Source organism: Pseudorca crassidens, chromosome 2, assembly GCF_039906515.1.
Source record: "Pseudorca crassidens isolate mPseCra1 chromosome 2, mPseCra1.hap1, whole genome shotgun sequence".
NCBI lineage: Eukaryota > Metazoa > Chordata > Mammalia > Artiodactyla > Delphinidae > Pseudorca > Pseudorca crassidens.
In genome coordinates, this window is record NC_090297.1 from 156,228,498 (window position 1) to 156,245,895 (window position 17,398).

At 37.3% G+C, this 17,398-nt stretch overlaps 1 protein-coding gene across 1 annotated transcript in view; it reads left to right on the forward strand.

The window, feature by feature from the left end:
- Positions 1-17,398, forward strand: part of WDR64 (WD repeat domain 64) — a 147,868-nt gene that overhangs the window by 40,528 nt on the left and 89,942 nt on the right. The window contains exon 9 of the mRNA XM_067715031.1: positions 11,978-12,057. Within this exon, the coding sequence (XP_067571132.1) occupies positions 11,978-12,057 (80 nt within the window). The remainder of the gene's footprint in view (positions 1-11,977; positions 12,058-17,398) is intronic.

The following is a 17,398-nucleotide window of genomic DNA, read 5'->3' on the forward strand; positions in this document are numbered from 1 at the left end:
TGGGACTTTGTACATGTTCAGTGCCTGAAATACTCTCTCCACTCTTCCTCTTAGTTCTTCTACCTCAACTTCCATAATCCTGTGGGGTTTTTTTCTTTTTTTGAGAAGAGGGAAGTTTTTTATTTTTAAAATTGTTTCCAGTTTTTTGAGATATAACTGACCCCGTAAATCCTTTAAGGATCAAGTGACACCAACTCTAGGAAATTTTCCTGACCTCTCCCAGCAACCTCTTCCCCAGCTGCGTTAGGTACCCTTTTCATGCTTCAGTCTTTGTACTTATTGCATTTTAATTATGTTTAAGGATGTGTCTTTCCAAGACACTAAGCTTGTTGAGTTTTTTTGTATTCAACAGTCTCTTTCTGATAGTCCTATAATTTGAACAAAACTACATAGATGACTCCAGAAGAAGCTCTAGAGCAGGAGGCTGAATATTCACTTTTTTTTTTTTTTTTTTTTTAGCAAATACTTATTGGTTAGTTACTTTGTTTAAAGCACTGTATTACATGTTGGAAATTTAAAGATGCATAAGACTAGGTCTTTGCTCTCATGTCTAATGAGGGAGAAAGGAAATAGATTCCCAGAGAGGGTGATAAGTGTTATAATATCGATTTAAGAGAGTTGTATGGGAGCAGAAGAGAGTTCTCAGAACATCTTAAGGTAGGATGGGGGTGTGGATAAAAATTGAGGTAAGCTTCCTGAAAAGGAATGTCATGCATACTGAGTTTTGAAGAACTGGTAAGAGTTAGCCAGGTAAAGCAGTTGCAGGAGAGTAGAGTTGATAAATAGTCACATTAAAGAAATGACATTTATAAAGGCACAGAAGTGAAGAAGAAGATGGTGAATTCTAGAAACTGTAAGTGGTTCAATATGATCGGAACAGAGAGAAAGAGTTGGGAAAGATGAGACTGGATAAGCAAAACATGAAGAGACCTACATACCATGATAAAAAGTTGGAATTTTAACCTGACGGCTACAGGAAGCCATTGAATACTTTAGAAAGAAAAGTGATAAAATTCGTGTTTTTGACAGATTACCCTAGCAGCAAAGTGGGGAATGGATTGGGGAAAGGCAAGTTGAAAAGAGGAGACCAATTGGGAAGATATGGCAATAGTTTAGAAAAGAAATGATGGGGGTTTGAACTGAACCAGTGAAAGTAAGGATGGAAAGAGAACAGATTCTCGTATAATTTACAAGAACTGGTGACCTACTGGATGAGAGAAATAAAGGAAAGAGAGGAATCTAAGGTTCATTTTTTCATTCTCAACAATATTTAATGTATGCCTATTATAGATCGAAAACTGTTCCAAGAAATGATATAATGGTATACAAAAAAGACTAACTCTCTCCTCTCCTGGAGTCATATTCTAGTGGGAGAGCAAATAATCAAATGAACAATACAGACTTAGGTGAGTAGGTGATGGAGATGAAGGAGCATTATGGGATAAAGAGTGATGGGAGGCAGTAATCTTGACAGGATGGTCACGAGAGACTGCTCTGAGGAGATAACATGTGATCAGAGATCTGAGTGAGGTGAAGAGCAAATCATCCAAAGATCTAGAAGAAAAGCATTAGAGCAGCAGACACCAGGCTCAGTTTGGGGGAACTATATACGTGGCTGTGCTTTTCACTATGAGAGAATATAAATAAAGGAATACATTTGCAAGGGAATTCTAGATCACGCCTGCCACTTATTCATTGTCCAAGAGTCTTGAGCATGTTTTTTTAACTTATTTGAACCTCAATAACCTCATTTATAAATAGGAATAATACTAACTTTCTTAGCTCATGGGATTTTTGTGCTACTCAAATAAGCTGAAATGGGTGAAGGTGCTTTGAAAACTAAAACCCCTTAACAACTGAAAGTATTATTATTTGCTTATAGATATTTAAGGTCTTTTGTGGAGACTGGATTTTTAAAGAACACTGATTTCCGCATGCTGCCAAAATCTATGATAATAATAAATACTCTAACACTGCAAGAAAGAAAAGGCACAAGTTTTCCTTTGGGAACAATTTGTATGGGCCAATATTCCCTTTTCCAAGTATTAGGATCTGTCAATCAGGTGGTGAATGCTTGTATTAGGTCTTAATGAAATGTTAATAGGTACCTTCTTTTTGTCAGCAAAAACATGCCCTTCAACTGACATGATTCTAGGAAGATATAATTCCCTTTTTTTTTCCAGTGACGTATCCTCAAGAGCAGAATTGAGTTAGTCACACTCTTATTCCTTTTTATTTATTTATTAACATCTTTACTGGAGTATAATTGCTTTACAATGGTATGTTAGTTTCTGCTTTATAACAAGGCGAATCAGCTATACATATGTATCCCCATAACTCTTCCCTCTTGTGTCTCCCTCCCTCCCACCCTCCCTATCCCACCCTTCTTGGTGGTCACAAAGCACCAAGCTATCTCCCTGTGCTATGTGGCTGCTTCCCACTAGCTACTGGTTTTACATTTGGTAGTGTATATATGTCTATGCCAATCTCTCACTTTGTCCCAGCTTACTCTTCCCCCTCCCTGTGTCTTCAAGTCCATTCTCTAGTAGGTCTTTATTCCCGTCCTGCCCCTAGGTTCTTCATGACCGTTTTTTTTTCGATTCCATATACATGTGTTAGCATACAGTATTTGTTTTTCTCTTTCTGACTTACTTCACTCTGTATGACAGACTCTAGGTCCATCTACCTCACTACAAATAACTCAGTTTCGTTTCTTTTTATGGCTGAGTAATATTCCATTGTACATACGTGCCACATCTTCTTTATCCATTCATCTGTTGATGGACACTTAGATTGTTTCCATGTCCTGGCTATTGTAAATAGAGCTGCGACAAACATTGTGATACATGACTCTTTTTGAATTACGGTTTTCTCAGAGTATATGCCCAGTAGTGGGATTGCTGGGTCGTATGGTAGTTGTATTTTTAGTATTTTAAGGAACCTCCATACTGTTCTCCATAGTGGCTGTATCAATTTACACTCCCACCAACAGTGCAAGAGTGTTCCCTTTTCTCCACACCCTCTCCAGCATTTATTGTTTCTAGATTTTTTGATGATGGCCATTCTGACTGGTGTGAGGTGATACCTCATTGTAGTTTCGGTTTACATTTCTCTAATGATTAATGATGTTGAGCCTTCGTTCATGTGTTTGTTGGCAATCTGTATATCTTCTTTGGAGAAATGTCTATTTAGGTCTTCTGCCCATTTTTGGATTGGGTTGTTTGTTTTTTTGATATTGAGCTGCATGAGCTGCTTGTAAATTTTGGAGATTAATCCTTTGTCAGTTGCTTCATTTGCAAATATTTTCTCCCATTCTGTGGGTTGTCTTTCCATCTTGGTTACAGTTTCCTTTGCTGTGCAAAAGCTTTTAAGTTTCATTAGGTCCTATTTGTTTCTTTTTGTTTTTATTTCCATTTCTCTAGGAGGTGGGTCAAAAAGGATCTTGCTGTGATTTACGTCATAGAGTGTTCTGCCTATGTTTTCCTCTAAGAGTTTGATAGTGTCTGACCTTACATTTAGGTGTTTAATCCATTTTGAGTTTATTTTTGTTTATGGTGTTAGGGAATGTTCTAATTTCATTCTTTTATATGTAGCTGTCCAGTTTTCCCAGCACTACTTATTGAAGAGGCTATCTTTTCTCCATTGTATATTCTTGCCTCCTTTATCAAAAATAAGGTGACCATATGTGCATGGGTTTATCTCTGGGCTTTCTATTCTGTTCCATTGATCTATAGTTCTCTTTTTGTGCCAGTATCATACTGTCTTGATTACTGTAGCTTTGTAGTATAGTCTGAAGTCAGGGAGCCTGATTCCTTCAGCTCCATTTTTCTTTTTATCCTTGTATCCCATTCCATTTTTACTTATGTGCAAACAGACACACACACACACACACACACACACAGAGATGCAACCATTCTTTGGGTTTAATAAATCTTTTTATTTATATGTTTTGTTCAAAATGAATGTTAGTATGTATTTTTTTATTTATGTAATATTATTGTAGGGAATTTAAATTCCTCCTCTCTACAGTGTTCTGTAGATTTGGTACTTTGTAGCTCTAAACACTTAAATTATCTAGAAGGTTTTCTTTTTCATACTTGCCAGTACTTTCTGGTCTTAGGTCTGAAGAGCGTCTATTTTGCAATAGGCAGGAGTTTGTCTTTAAGCTCAATTCCAAGCTTCCTAGTATTCACCATATCTCCTGGAATTTGGCCCAAGAGGGTCAGGAAACTGTGAGACAAAAATATACAAACTCAGCAAATAATGATCATTGATCTATTCTGTCAAATTCTGGCTGACTTTTCATCTACTTCCTTGGGTCACTCTCCTAAATCTAGAAGCTAAAGAGATTTCTCAAGTGATACAGTGTAATCATGTTTTCCAGAACTGTCAGTGCCATTGAAGAGTCATTTCAATAGAGAGTCAAGTCCACTCCATCCCTAGATTCATCATGTTCTTATCTCTGCAATTTCTTATGATAAGTCTTAAGCTGAGACAGATGAAACTGCATTTATACTAATTCATAATTGGCCAGTTGTTAAAATGGAAGCCAGTACAGCTCCCAGAAAGGCAGGAAAAAACTCCTCTCAAAAAAAATTTTCCATTTAAGAAATGATTATCGTTCTGGTCATAATTTTGTATGGTAATTTCACAAATGTACCAGCAGGAAAATGAACATATGCTATTAATATTGCCATGTAAAGAATATTGGCCTATTGCAAGACATAAGTTGAACCATTAACCCTTTAATAGCTTGGCAATTCCAAGAGATGAGCAATTAACTACTTAGCATTACTCTTTATTAGTTACCCAGCTTGGAGGCAGATTGTAATATTAGAAAGTATGTAGTGGTTCTCAGTAGGGTTGCTATGGAGCCAGTCAGAACTGGTTTCTGTCTGGCACTCAAGGCTTTGTGACCATTGAACACGTTACCATTAGCTCTACTTAGTCTCAGTTTTTCCATCTTTAAATGGGAATGAATATACCTACCTCGTAGTGTTATAAGGTATGTAAAAATTAACCTAATTTACTCAGGTAAAGTGCCTAGCTTAATGCATGGTATATATAGTTAGTGCTCAATAAATGTAAAAGTTCCCCTTTTTGTTTCCTTAATAAAGATACTGAAATACATCAGACAATGAATTTTAATACTGAGATCAGGTGGAGTTACTGTAGACCTGTACTGGTTTGTGCTTTGTGTTCCCACTTCTATAGTAAGGGTCAGAAAATGGCATGTCCCATGTTCAGCGGGCCATCTGCTTTTGTAGCATCTGCAAACTAAGAATAAGTTTTACATTTTTAAATCGTTGAAAAAATCAAAGAAGAGTAATATTTCATGACCCATGAAAATTATATGAAATTCAAATTTCATTGCTCATGAAGTTATATGGGAACACAGCCATGCTCACTTGTTTACATGTTATTTACAGCTGTTTTTGTGCTACAGTGGCAGAGAGTAAATAGGAAAGTGTAAAATATTTATTATCCGGATCCTTAAAGAAAAAGTTTACCATACTCTGATCTGAAGTTTTCTATTGCACCTTCTCTTGTTCTTTGGGAATGGGTAAAATATGGATTAATCACAGGCAGTAACCCAGAGTGAGGACCGCTATCTAAAAAAAATACCTTTACCTGAGGCACGCAAATTTCCTGCCTTACATCATTAAGGAGGAAATAAAAATGACTTCTTCTTTGTCCCCTGCATTCCTCCCATCTACCCCCACCCCAAGGGAAGATAAGAGAGGATACAAGCTTGCTCAATGGCCCTTCACCTTTAGCAATTACATGATCCCCCGGAATGCTTTCCTGTCTGAGCATCGTATTACATTCAGTGAATAACCCTAATTATGTAACGTTCCATTTGATTACCCTGCTTCCCTCTCCAGATCAGAGCTCACAAATTTGTGTAACATTAGCAAGGAAACTAAGGTGAAGTATGCTATGATTCAGGCAAGGTCTTTTGATAGTATAGTGTTTGGATTTTTTTTTTTTTCATTTTGAAGAAATTATTAGAAAATGTTTGTTTCTCCTTCAAAAGTACTATTATCTCAGGGAAAATTTCAGAGGGAACTTCCCAGAATCAATATATTTCTATTCTGTGTGACTCTGAAAACTGGTACAGTACTGTCAACCAGTGGTATTTTTCCCTGAAGGGTATTCAAACATATTTATTGGGAGCCTTCTGTGTTCAAAGGCGCATGGTATCTACATTTTATTTTGTTATGGAATGGACAATATGGGCCAACATTGTACATAAGACTATGAGTCTAGTGCTATCTTGGTGTGGTCACTGTTTAGAGGTGGGTCCCCCTGAGGCATCCTAGACAAGAGGGTGGTCCCCCCCAACTCCTGGCCTACCACCCCATCCCTGAGGAGGGACCATGGTGTGGGGGACCTGAGCTCAAGTCCAAACACCAAACCAGATATCTCACTGCACTGTAAGATGTTGAGTGAAAACTCTCTTCATTCTTCAGATGTAAAATGCTGTGGAAATACTAGTTAATATTATCATAACTTTCTCAGAGAACACTCTGGTATGTACCAGTTAGAGTAAATTACACCTAGTTACAGAATAAGAAAGCAACCTGTTTAAAACTATGCAGTTGAATATGTATATAAAATATCTGTGAAAAGCAGCTCATCTTTTAAGTTTTTTCCCAGTTGACATCAATTATATGAATTTTTTGAATTTTGATTTTTTTTGAATCAATTTTGAATTTTTTTGAATCAATTATATGAATTTTGAATTTTTTTGAATCAATTATATGAATTAGTTGCAACTGGCTTTATTGAAAGACACAGTTCATCCATTTCTGGTCCATTTAATTATGTGGGCCAGGAAAATAGATTAATTTTATCTAATGGGCAGGTATTTTAAAAAAACAAAAAATTTTAATGGGAAGTATGTATGATCCCCATTTTACATGCTGAGACATTGATGTAAAAATGTTTGATAGATACATAATCAACTAACAGGGCATTAAATGTTTCTTTTCCTGCTATCTTAGAATTTCAGCTAAAGTTCCATTTAAAGAAGGATATACTAAACCATCCTCACAGAATTATTAGAAGGTAGTCAGACCAGTCCCATGACTCTTATCAGTCACCCACAACAATGAAGAAACAACAAGCAATTCTAAAATAGTTGAAAAGGAGGATGCAGTTACCTAGCTGTGGAACTATGGGCAATGCTGAGGCATTTGGTCTGCCATCCCCAGGGTGAGAGTGGAGGTGGTAGAGAGTTTTCCGCACCTCAGGCCGCTGGAGGAGAGCTCCAGGAGAGCCAAAAAAGCAGAGAAATACATCTGGCTCCCCAGGGGCTACTTGCTGAGGCCCCAAAGGACACAGGCTCACCTTAGGCAAGTTTGACAGGTGACATATGCACATTATGACCACTACTTGCTTCCCCATGGGGAATTCTGAAGGCTGCAGGCTGGACCATATTATGACATGCGGCCCTGAGCACTTTTGCCTTCATGTGTCCCTCCCACCATAACGCTCTCAATATGGCACGTTATTTTTGATATAATTTTAAAGACTTCAACTTTTTTAATGTTTTAGGCTCTAAAAATTTTAGTTTTTCTGATATGAGAAAAAATTAAAACACTTCTCTTGACCCTAAACTTAAATTTTTTCCTTTGATTTTAAGAACAATTAGAACATTTCTGTGGGCCCCCAAAATTACTGTGGGCCCTCAGCTCTGCCCCTGCTGTGCCTAATGCACACATTCCTACCTGGCAGGAGGGACCCAAGACAATAGGGTGGGGCTGCATTCAGGTTGACACTGTCCTGCATGACTAGCCTGTGTGAATTTCCTGTGGGCCACAGTCAGTGGTTTAGCAGGAATTTCCCTTTCTAATAGAAACTGGTCCAAGAAGACTTGCTGCTGGGGCACGATGATGTACTAAGAGACTGTGTTTGGAGACAAGGGTAGAAGAAAATAATGACTTCCCAGTTTATACCTAATCAAGTTCAGTTCATTCAATCAACCAGAAAAACATGTCATTGGCAAAAGTGTAAATAAGTCACCAGAGATAAGTAGAAACTACTTCTTATCTGGAACGTTTAAACATTTTCAAAATTGTAAATTCTGACTTTAGATTTATGTTACTGAATTAGGGCTGCTTTTCATGAACTGTAAATAAGTAATTTGAATAAATTAGGACTACAGTTTACCTTTGCATTAGCTAGTCAGAAAAATTACTACTATAAACTAGATATAATTTTTTTGGAAGAAAAAATCTTTTAAAATATCTTAGAGGTATCTTTTTACATAGAAGTAGTATAATCTATTCCTGTTTATTTAGTAAACTTCCCACTTAGGACTTAACAACTGATACTTTGTTTTACTTTTGAACTTTAAAACAAAAAGAGCTATTTTTTTCTCCTCTAAATGATCATTCTCACTTATCAAAATTGGAAATTTTGTCTAAACTATTGCTATTTTATCATCGTGTATGTTTTTTAAAATATAGGAGCTGTCTCATTCAGAGGTTGCAAACTGGTAGTCTCACGAGCTAAATGCAACCTGCAAATGGTGTTTTGTTTGGTAGCATTTACAGTCATTTATTTGGTTTTGTTAACTGACTCTGGGCCTTGGCTCCCACTTTCCACAGGACATGCACTCTCCGTGCACTCCCTGTAGTTTCCTAGCCAGCCCACTTCGCTCATATAGTTTACCTGCCTGGCTCCTGTACACATCTTAACTAATGAACACTCTCACCTCTGCTATCACAGTTCACTGATATTTCCTCTAGGCCAGTGCTGGACATTCAGTTTGTACTCAGTAAATTTTGTTGAGGCCCTACTGAGTGCCCCCCAAAATTCTTTCACAGGCCTTGTTGTCATTGGGGAATTTCTCTCTCTTGGTTACTTCCCTTTCAGAGTATACTTTTAGCTCACTATGCCCTCTCCCCAACTCCTTTGCCAACTGCAGACATTATTTAATACAGAAATCTAATGCTTTAATAATCTTAGGTAAGACAGGAACAATTTTCAAACATACTATCCCGAACATTTCCAATATGGAAAGTCTATAGTCAACAACCTTCAATGAATCCATAAATTCAGATCTATTTCTCCCACAACCCTCTAGCTGCTCTAATTTCACTTCTTCCCCCACACGGGGGGAGCTACACTACTGATTAGAAAGTACAATGAGTCATTGGAGTCTTTGTTCATGTACTTTCCCCTGCCCCAATCCAGGGGCCACTGGTAACGGTTATGCAGGTTGTGTGCTGCATAGTGCTGGCCACCACCTACATAAGCTATGCAGTGGCCTGCTGGACTCCTACCCAGCCACATCCACACAGAAAGCATAAAATCAAAGATTTTAAGTAGTAGAAGCTATTTAAGCTATATCCAAATCCTTGGTCTCATAAGTGGGGAAATTGTAGTTCAGCAAAATTAAGTGACGCTTCTAATGTCATATATTTAGCAACAGAATGTGACCAAAATCTAGGCCTCCTGACCTCAACCCTGGGTGCATTCTAAGTCCACTTCACCAGTTTGCCCTGTCAAGCTCCATCCATTTTATGGCAGGTTCCTACAGAAGTCTGCCCTTCCCACTACCTTCTCCTACTGGGGCTCCTGTTAAAAAAAAAAAATCAGAAAGAGCTCTCATATTCTTTCTTGAAACTATCAGGAACCAACTCAAAAGCAGGGTGCATATACCCCAGAGGGAATGCAAGATGAGCAATCAGAAAGTGGGTAGAAATTCCCTTTCTTTTACGTTTTTATCACATTTTTATTGCTGTTTGTTTATAATATACATACTATATTAATTGTGTAATATATGTATATAATTTACAAGTAAATGTTATAGGCATATATGTGAGAAAACATTTTGGAAAAAAATTTAATATGAATTTCTGAACCCCTTGAAGATTCCGATTTACTAAGTTAGGGATAGGATCAGGAATTTATATTTTAGCATCCAAAGTGATTCTGATTCCAAGTTTAGGAACCACTGCTCTAAGGTCATGAGAATTCCTGACCTAAGTAAAGAGGTTAATGAAGTTAACCTCTAAGTTAAGAGGTTGATGAAGTTGGATGTAGGGTTCTAAGGAATACTCTTTACCTTAGGTTTAAGGAAGAATAAAAAGTAACATAATTGGAAAAACTACACATGATCCATGGTTCCCAGTAAGAGCCTCTTATGTAAATTCCTGAATTTAGTTGAGCAAATTTTTTCTTCATAATTTTTCTGACATTAAACAAAGTTGTTTCAGCCAAATCTTATATCTGCATCTTCCCAAAGACTGCAATTCAGACTTCATTTACATGCTCTCTCATTGACTTTGTGATTGTGTTCTGAGAAATCTACAGCTTGTGTTTAATTCACATCCATTTCTTTTATAACCTAAATCCATGTTGGGCCCTTATAATGAAAATTTATTCTCACCTGAAGTTTAGGGTGATAATTGCAATCCAAGATGCTTCTGGGTATTGCCCCTTAGGTTTATTATCTCAAAGATAACCCCAAAATATAAGCTACATAGAAGTTATGCTTTATGAGGCCCAGTTTTTGTAAAGAGCCACATTTGAAGAAGTGTAGTCTAGTGGGCAAAAAGAATTAAAAAGAAACTGCAATATAATTTAAAATTACAAATACATGTACCCCTTGACTTGCAATACCACTTCTAAGAACTTGTCTTTTAGAAATACATACATATGACATGGCACTTTTATAAGAAAGTTGCAGTATTATTTGTAATCACAAAAAATTTGAGACAGCTTGATGTCCCTCAGAAATTAAGTGATGATTTAGTCTTATAAAGGAATACTCTATGACAATTAGGAAAAAGAATGAGAAAGTTTTTTACCTACTGATTTGGAAAGATCATCAAGATATATTATTAAGTGAAAAAACCAAGGAACAGAATAGTATATATTACCATTTTATTTATGAAAAAAGAAAAGAAAAGGAAACATACAAGGCAAGAGGAGACTAAGGTCAGGTGCTTTATGCCTAAGGGAAAATAACATGGTACTAGACTAGAAAATAACACAAAAGACTTTATTTATTTGGTGGGGGCAGGAGGGTGGAGTCCAGGAAAGGCCTTTCTGAGAAAGTGGTATTTAAGCTGACACTTACAGGAGGGTGTCTGTTAGTGTGGCTAGGATCCGGGGAAAGAAAATCTTTGGCCTGTGCAGAAGCCCTTGAGGAGAAAGAGAGTTCAGTGAGGCCAGAAAGGAAGCTAAAGAGACCACATGGCTGGATCCAGGGGAAGAGGAGGGCATGGAGTGAGCCTGAAAAGGTGACAAGGACCATCCAGCACCATATGGGCCTGGTGGGCCAGGTGAAGGAACCTGGTGTTTCTTAGAGTATCAGGAGTCCACTGGAGAAAAGTGATGTGATCCAACTCATGTTTTAGAAAGATCACTTTGGCTGCAACTTGACAACAGGTTTTGGAGTGTGATTGGGAAAAGAGAATGGAAAATAGTAGAAGCTGAGAGATTAGCAGTTTATTGCAGTAGTTCCAGTGAGAGGGGATAGAGAGTTGAACCAAGACATTGTGGCGGAAATGGGAAGAAGTGGTCAGATTTCATGTCTATTTAGGAGGTAAAATCAACAAGACTTGACAGCAAGTTGGATGTGGGTAGTGAGTGAGGGGGAAGTATCCAAATACATTCCTGCCATTCTGTACTACACTCATTTAGCTGAGCAATATACTTTCTGGCTTAAGACGTGATATATCTTTGCCCAGCCTTAACATCAGCACAACCGCAACTCCAGGGTGGAGGAAAGGATTTCTTTTTAAACAGAAACAATGCAAATGCTGCATTAATATCATATTATGGAGTAAGTAGATTCTGTGGGTCAGTAAGAATTTAATCTTTGCTTATAATATTTTCTGTGGGTAAATGGATTCATAACAACTTAGAAGTGAGCCTCTTGAACACAATCTATTTATAAGTTGGAATTAGCTTTATAAGGAAAAATATACAAGCTTTATATCTAATTTGTGTTTTGCAGGCCTGTCAGAGAGTTTTCCATGCCAAGAGGAGCAAACACTTTTTGTTACAGTAGAAAAGCAAATGTGATTGTCACGGGAGGTAAGAGGGCATTTCATGTTACACAGAGATTTTCTACTTTGCAAACAGTGCTCTCCTTAATTAACACAGTTATAGAGTTTCATACCGTTATCGCATTTTACTGCTAGAGAAAACTTTTAGAGAATGTTAAAGTTTGTATAAAGTCAAATCTGTCATTCTTTTTCTTTGTGGCTTTTTGATTTGGTGGCACACTTAGAAAGGCCTTCCCCAGCCTGTGAATGTGTGAAACAAATTCTCCCATATTTACTATAATTTTTTGTTTGTTGTATATTTTACTTTTAAATATTTAATCTCTCTAGAACTTGTTTCAATGTGTAAGAGCATGAATTCCTAGCCTGGGGCCCATGTGTGGGCTTTAAGGGAGTCCTACAGCCCCTGCGGCTGAATGCTTGTGTATCTATGTGCATTTTTCTGGAAAGAAAGTCCAAAATTTTATCAAATCCTCAAAGGAGTCCCTGACAAAAAGGTAAAGAGCCAATGGTTTAGCATTAACAGAGAAGAGGACCAGGGATAGAGTGTTGAAAAATACCAACATTTAAGGGCTAAGATTATCTGCTGAGAGTAGGAGGAAAGATGACAAACATAAGAAACTTGAGGGGAAAGGTGATGAACTGAAATATTCTTCCGGCCTCAGACTCCTTATCTATCATACTGAGGTTCTAAGACTGTGATGGCTTTCAGCCTGGGCTCTGTAGTCAGACTGCCTAGGAACAAATCCTGGCTCTCTTACTGGCAAGCTGTATGGCCTTGGATAGGTTATTTAATTCCTGTATGCTTCAATCTCACCTGCAAAATGGAGCTGATAATAATACCTACTCGTAATAGTATTATAAGAATAAAGTACTTACACAGGCAGGGTCTTGCACGTAATAAGTCTTCAATCCAAATTTGCTAATACTGATGCTAACAATAACAAAAAACCACACCTACTTCATATGGTAGTGTTTAAGATTAATTGAGGTAAGGTATGCCTGGCACATAGTAGGTTATCAATAATTATTAATTCAATTCATTTACAACAGTTAGGCACAATCACTTTGATCAACTTATACAGGTTTTGTTGGAATAAATTGAAATCTTCAGTTCATTAGGAGGCTGTTACAGAAGTCATGAGTGAGATGGTGAGGGTCTGAGTTATTGTAGGTGCTCTAGAAAAAGAAAAGCAAGAGTCAGTCTCTAAGACATGGAAAAATAAATTATTCATAAGACCTGGAGACAGAATGATATTGGGGATTAATAAAAGGGAGCAGTCAGCTCCAAGTTTGTAAGGAGGGAAACATAGAAGAATAGCAGTTGCATTGATAATTACATAGAAATTGAGAAGAGGGTGCTTATATGGAGAAAGAATGCAAACAAAATTTCAATTTTGAACTTAAATACTTAAATATCAAGTGTCAATTAGACATCTGAGAGGATATTCCTACTGGTGATGGGTAAAGATCTGGCTGGAGATAGGAGCTGTTAAGGACTCCGTAGGCTACCTGTGTGTTGGAGAAGATGAGCTTCCAGAGGCTCCTCAAGGAGATCAGGGTCACCTTAAAGGAAACAAGGGACATGTAGACTTGAAAGATGTAAATGAGCAAAACAGAAACCCAAACAAATAAACATCAAGAAAATGGCCTATACTGGAGATCTGAACTTTAAAAGAGAAAAAAGATTTTAAAAAAGAAGAAGAAAGCCCTGCCATCAAAAACATCAACAAATATATCATTTGGTAAATGCTTAGAGTACACATATTCACTAAAGGAGGTGAGATGTTAGATGAATAAGTAAGATTTCTTCAAATTTCTTCTCCCAAAACGCACACAGCAGGAAATATTTGGTTTCCTACAAAGAGTATCCTGCCTCAGCCTTGAGGTACACATAATGATAGCTGCACTTTCACTTCATGACAGGGTAATCTCCTTTGAGGACACGAAGTTAATTTTTTTTCAAGTACACTGTGCATTTAAAGTTTATACTTAAATCTGTCCTCAGCTTTGGGCCTGCCACAACACTTACTTAAAATTAGATTGTGGTTCAAATCTTATTTTTAAAAATTTTGCTGTAGTCTACTGGAAAGCAAAACTAATGAAAACAGTGAACTAGAAGATAGAAGAACTGGGTTTAGTCATAGCCTGGCCACTAACCAACTGTATGATTTTCAACAATCACTTAATCTCTGCCTGGTGCTCATTTTCCTTATCTGGTAAAATGAAGAAGTTGGACTACATAAATTTTAAGATTCTTTTGAACGTAATACTCTGATACTATTGTTTTAAAAACTTCCTGTTCATGGGAGATAAACTAAATTGTCCTTTTGAAAAATTGGAGCCGAGTTTTCCAATTAGATGTTATTCAATATATAACCACAGCTTCGTGTATTCAGAAAAACAAAGCATTAAGTGGTCACAAACCTACATTTCAGTTAAAGACATCAAGAAAAGAAAGAAAGGTGTCTGGATAAGAACCTGAAAAGCAATATGTGGGAGTCACGGCTTAGACTGGGGGCAAGTTTCCTGACACTCAATACTGATGATTCTAAGCACACACAGGAATCCAACTCTTTAAGCTGTACTAATTAAGGCTATCATGTAGAGAGCTCCATAATGAGATCTATAACACATAAGGGAACAGAAGAAATACTAAAATCAGATGTTTTCAATAAAAGAAGTAGAATGCTTGTATCATAATTTCCTGATCCCCCATTGCCCTTTCCTGACTATCTTCGCTCATTACTTGCTTGGTCCTGGCCGGAAGTCAGAAGGAGGGAGTAGGTGAGGGAAGGAGAGTATATTGGTGGTGAGAGAGTAAGCAGCAAAATTGCCTGAGAATCAGATTGCAGTGGATGCTGCATTCGCCGCAGCTTGTCTTCAGTTAGATAAAAGCAATGACTTCTGTCCTGCTTCAACCTGAGCCCTGCACACAAAGCCTTTGAAAAAGTAGTACTTAAATACATGGCTACAGTGAGATTTGATTTCTAAAATCTGATTGTTCTGAAAGATGTGCTGTCACATTAATCTTAACCAATTCCTTTGGACAACCTTCGTTCCCACACAAAAGAATGCAAAACATAAGAATGGACCAGGGCTTCCCTGGTGGCTCAGTGGTTAAGAATCCGCCTGCCAATGCAGGGGACATGTGTTCAAGCCCTGGTCCAGGAAGATCCCATAGGCTGCGGAGCACCTAAGCCCGTGCACCGCAACTACTGAGCCTGTGCTCCAGAGCCTGCGAGGCATAACTACTGAGCCTGCATGCCACAACTACTGAAGCTCATGTGCCTAGAGACTGTGCTCTGCAACAAGAGAAGCCACCACAATGAGAAGCCTGCACACTGCACCGAAGAGTAGCCCCCACTCACCACAACCAGAGAAAAGCCTGTGAGCAGCAACGAAGACCCAACGTAGCCAAAAATAAAATAAATTTAAAAAAATAAATTAATTAATTTTATTTAAAAAAGAGAAAAGGAACGGACTAACTTTTGTATACTTTGTAGTCTTAAGTATTTTAATCAGTTCTGGAAAAAAAAAATGTGTTTGGTAATGTTTTGGGACTCAAACCACTTCAGTGCTTATGGATTAAAACATTTGACTCTCACTAACCTCAGTGTTAATTATTATAAGATCCCCATTTCAGCTTTGAAAACCTGCTAATTATAGTGTTTCTAGCACTCTTCCAAAGGCAAGAAAACATTTAGCAGTATGACTGACAAGCAGCTAATTCTTTTCACCATGTGTAATTTATTGAATTGCCACAGTTATGGAGCCTCTGTTAGTAGAAAATGCAAATCCTCAATAACTGAAAACACATTTTTCTCAGGAGAATACTCTTGTTGATTGCTCCATGTGCAGTATGTAGCAGCTGATGACTCAAAATATACTCTAAAAGCAGATTTGCTAAACATAGTTGAATGTGTTAAATGTGCAGGGACGTTTGATGAGCTTGAAAAAACAGAAGTTCTTGCAGAAGGAAAAAAAAAAAGCCAAACCAGGACAAGGTATTTCCTGAGCATTATTTTGTTGCACATCAAGAATTTTTTACCCAATAGTTGTCTCTACTGGCCATTTTAAGAATTAACCTCCTAATTTGGAAGGTCTAGTATATAAAAACAATTATCTGCCATCCCAACTATCTTGGGGACTCTGCATGCATTTGTTCATGTTTCATTCAACAAACATTTATTACACAGCTGCTCTGGACTAGACATGGTAAACCTCATAAAGATCAGGTTGAATTTCTAATATTCAAGGATTCAAAATCTAAAGTACAAATAAGGCATGTTTATAGATAGCTATAAATTGGAGCATGAGACAGCTGATTAATAATAATAATAATGCAGTTGAAATACTGTATGCATTTAGAGGTTAGTATTGTGTCCCTCTGTACATTCTGGGTCCAAGAAGTAGCCACACAGACTATATAAGGATTTCATTACTATCAATGAAAAGCAAGCAGAGCTGGAAGACCTCTGGTAGTAGATAATAGAGAACCTCTGGAAGATTGAGTTTCCTTCACAATGCATATTGAACAAAGTCCTTAGTTTAAAAGGCCTGGACATTTCTCAGGTGGCAATCATCTATTGAATCCTTCTGCATGTAATAGACAAGTCATAGATTTTCTTCAGGGAATAGTGGTCTTATCCTTCAGGAGTGACAGTGCCCATTTCAGCAGTTACCCTAACATTATCTAGGATGATTTATGGGCCTGAGGCTTAGGGTTCTGAACATATCTGAGAAACGTGACACTTCTTAGCCATAGACAGTGAAAAGCAAATCAGGCAAGATACTGCATTATTGGAATTACTCAGTTTTAATCATGTAACTGATAACCAATTTTACTGGGTCTAAAACAGTACTTTGTTTTATATCTGCTAATTGAATTGTTTGACTGTATCTTTTACCCATGATCTATTATAATTTTGATATTAAAAACTAAAACTTAATAAAAATTTTATTATCATATATGTTTATACACACACATCTAGTTATATCATAAAAACTGACAGCTATTCACCAAACCTATATTATCTCTTACTGGATATACAGCTAGACTACATTTCCCAGACTAGAAAGTGCATTCAATATAGCATCCTGCAATTTCTTGATAAAAATACATTTTAAAACAGTGATTTTTGTATTTGGGCAACATTTATAATATATTTTTATTTGTGTATATTTTATGTGTGATAGTGATTTTTTTTGTTGTTGAGAAAAAGTATTTTCTGAAAATAATTCAAAGTATTTAAATATAAATGGGAAAATGTTATTCTTTTTTCCCCGTTGCGGAGCACAGGCTCCGGACGCTCAGGCTCAGTGGCCATGGCTCACGGGCCCAGCCCCTCCGCGGCATGTGGGATCCTCGT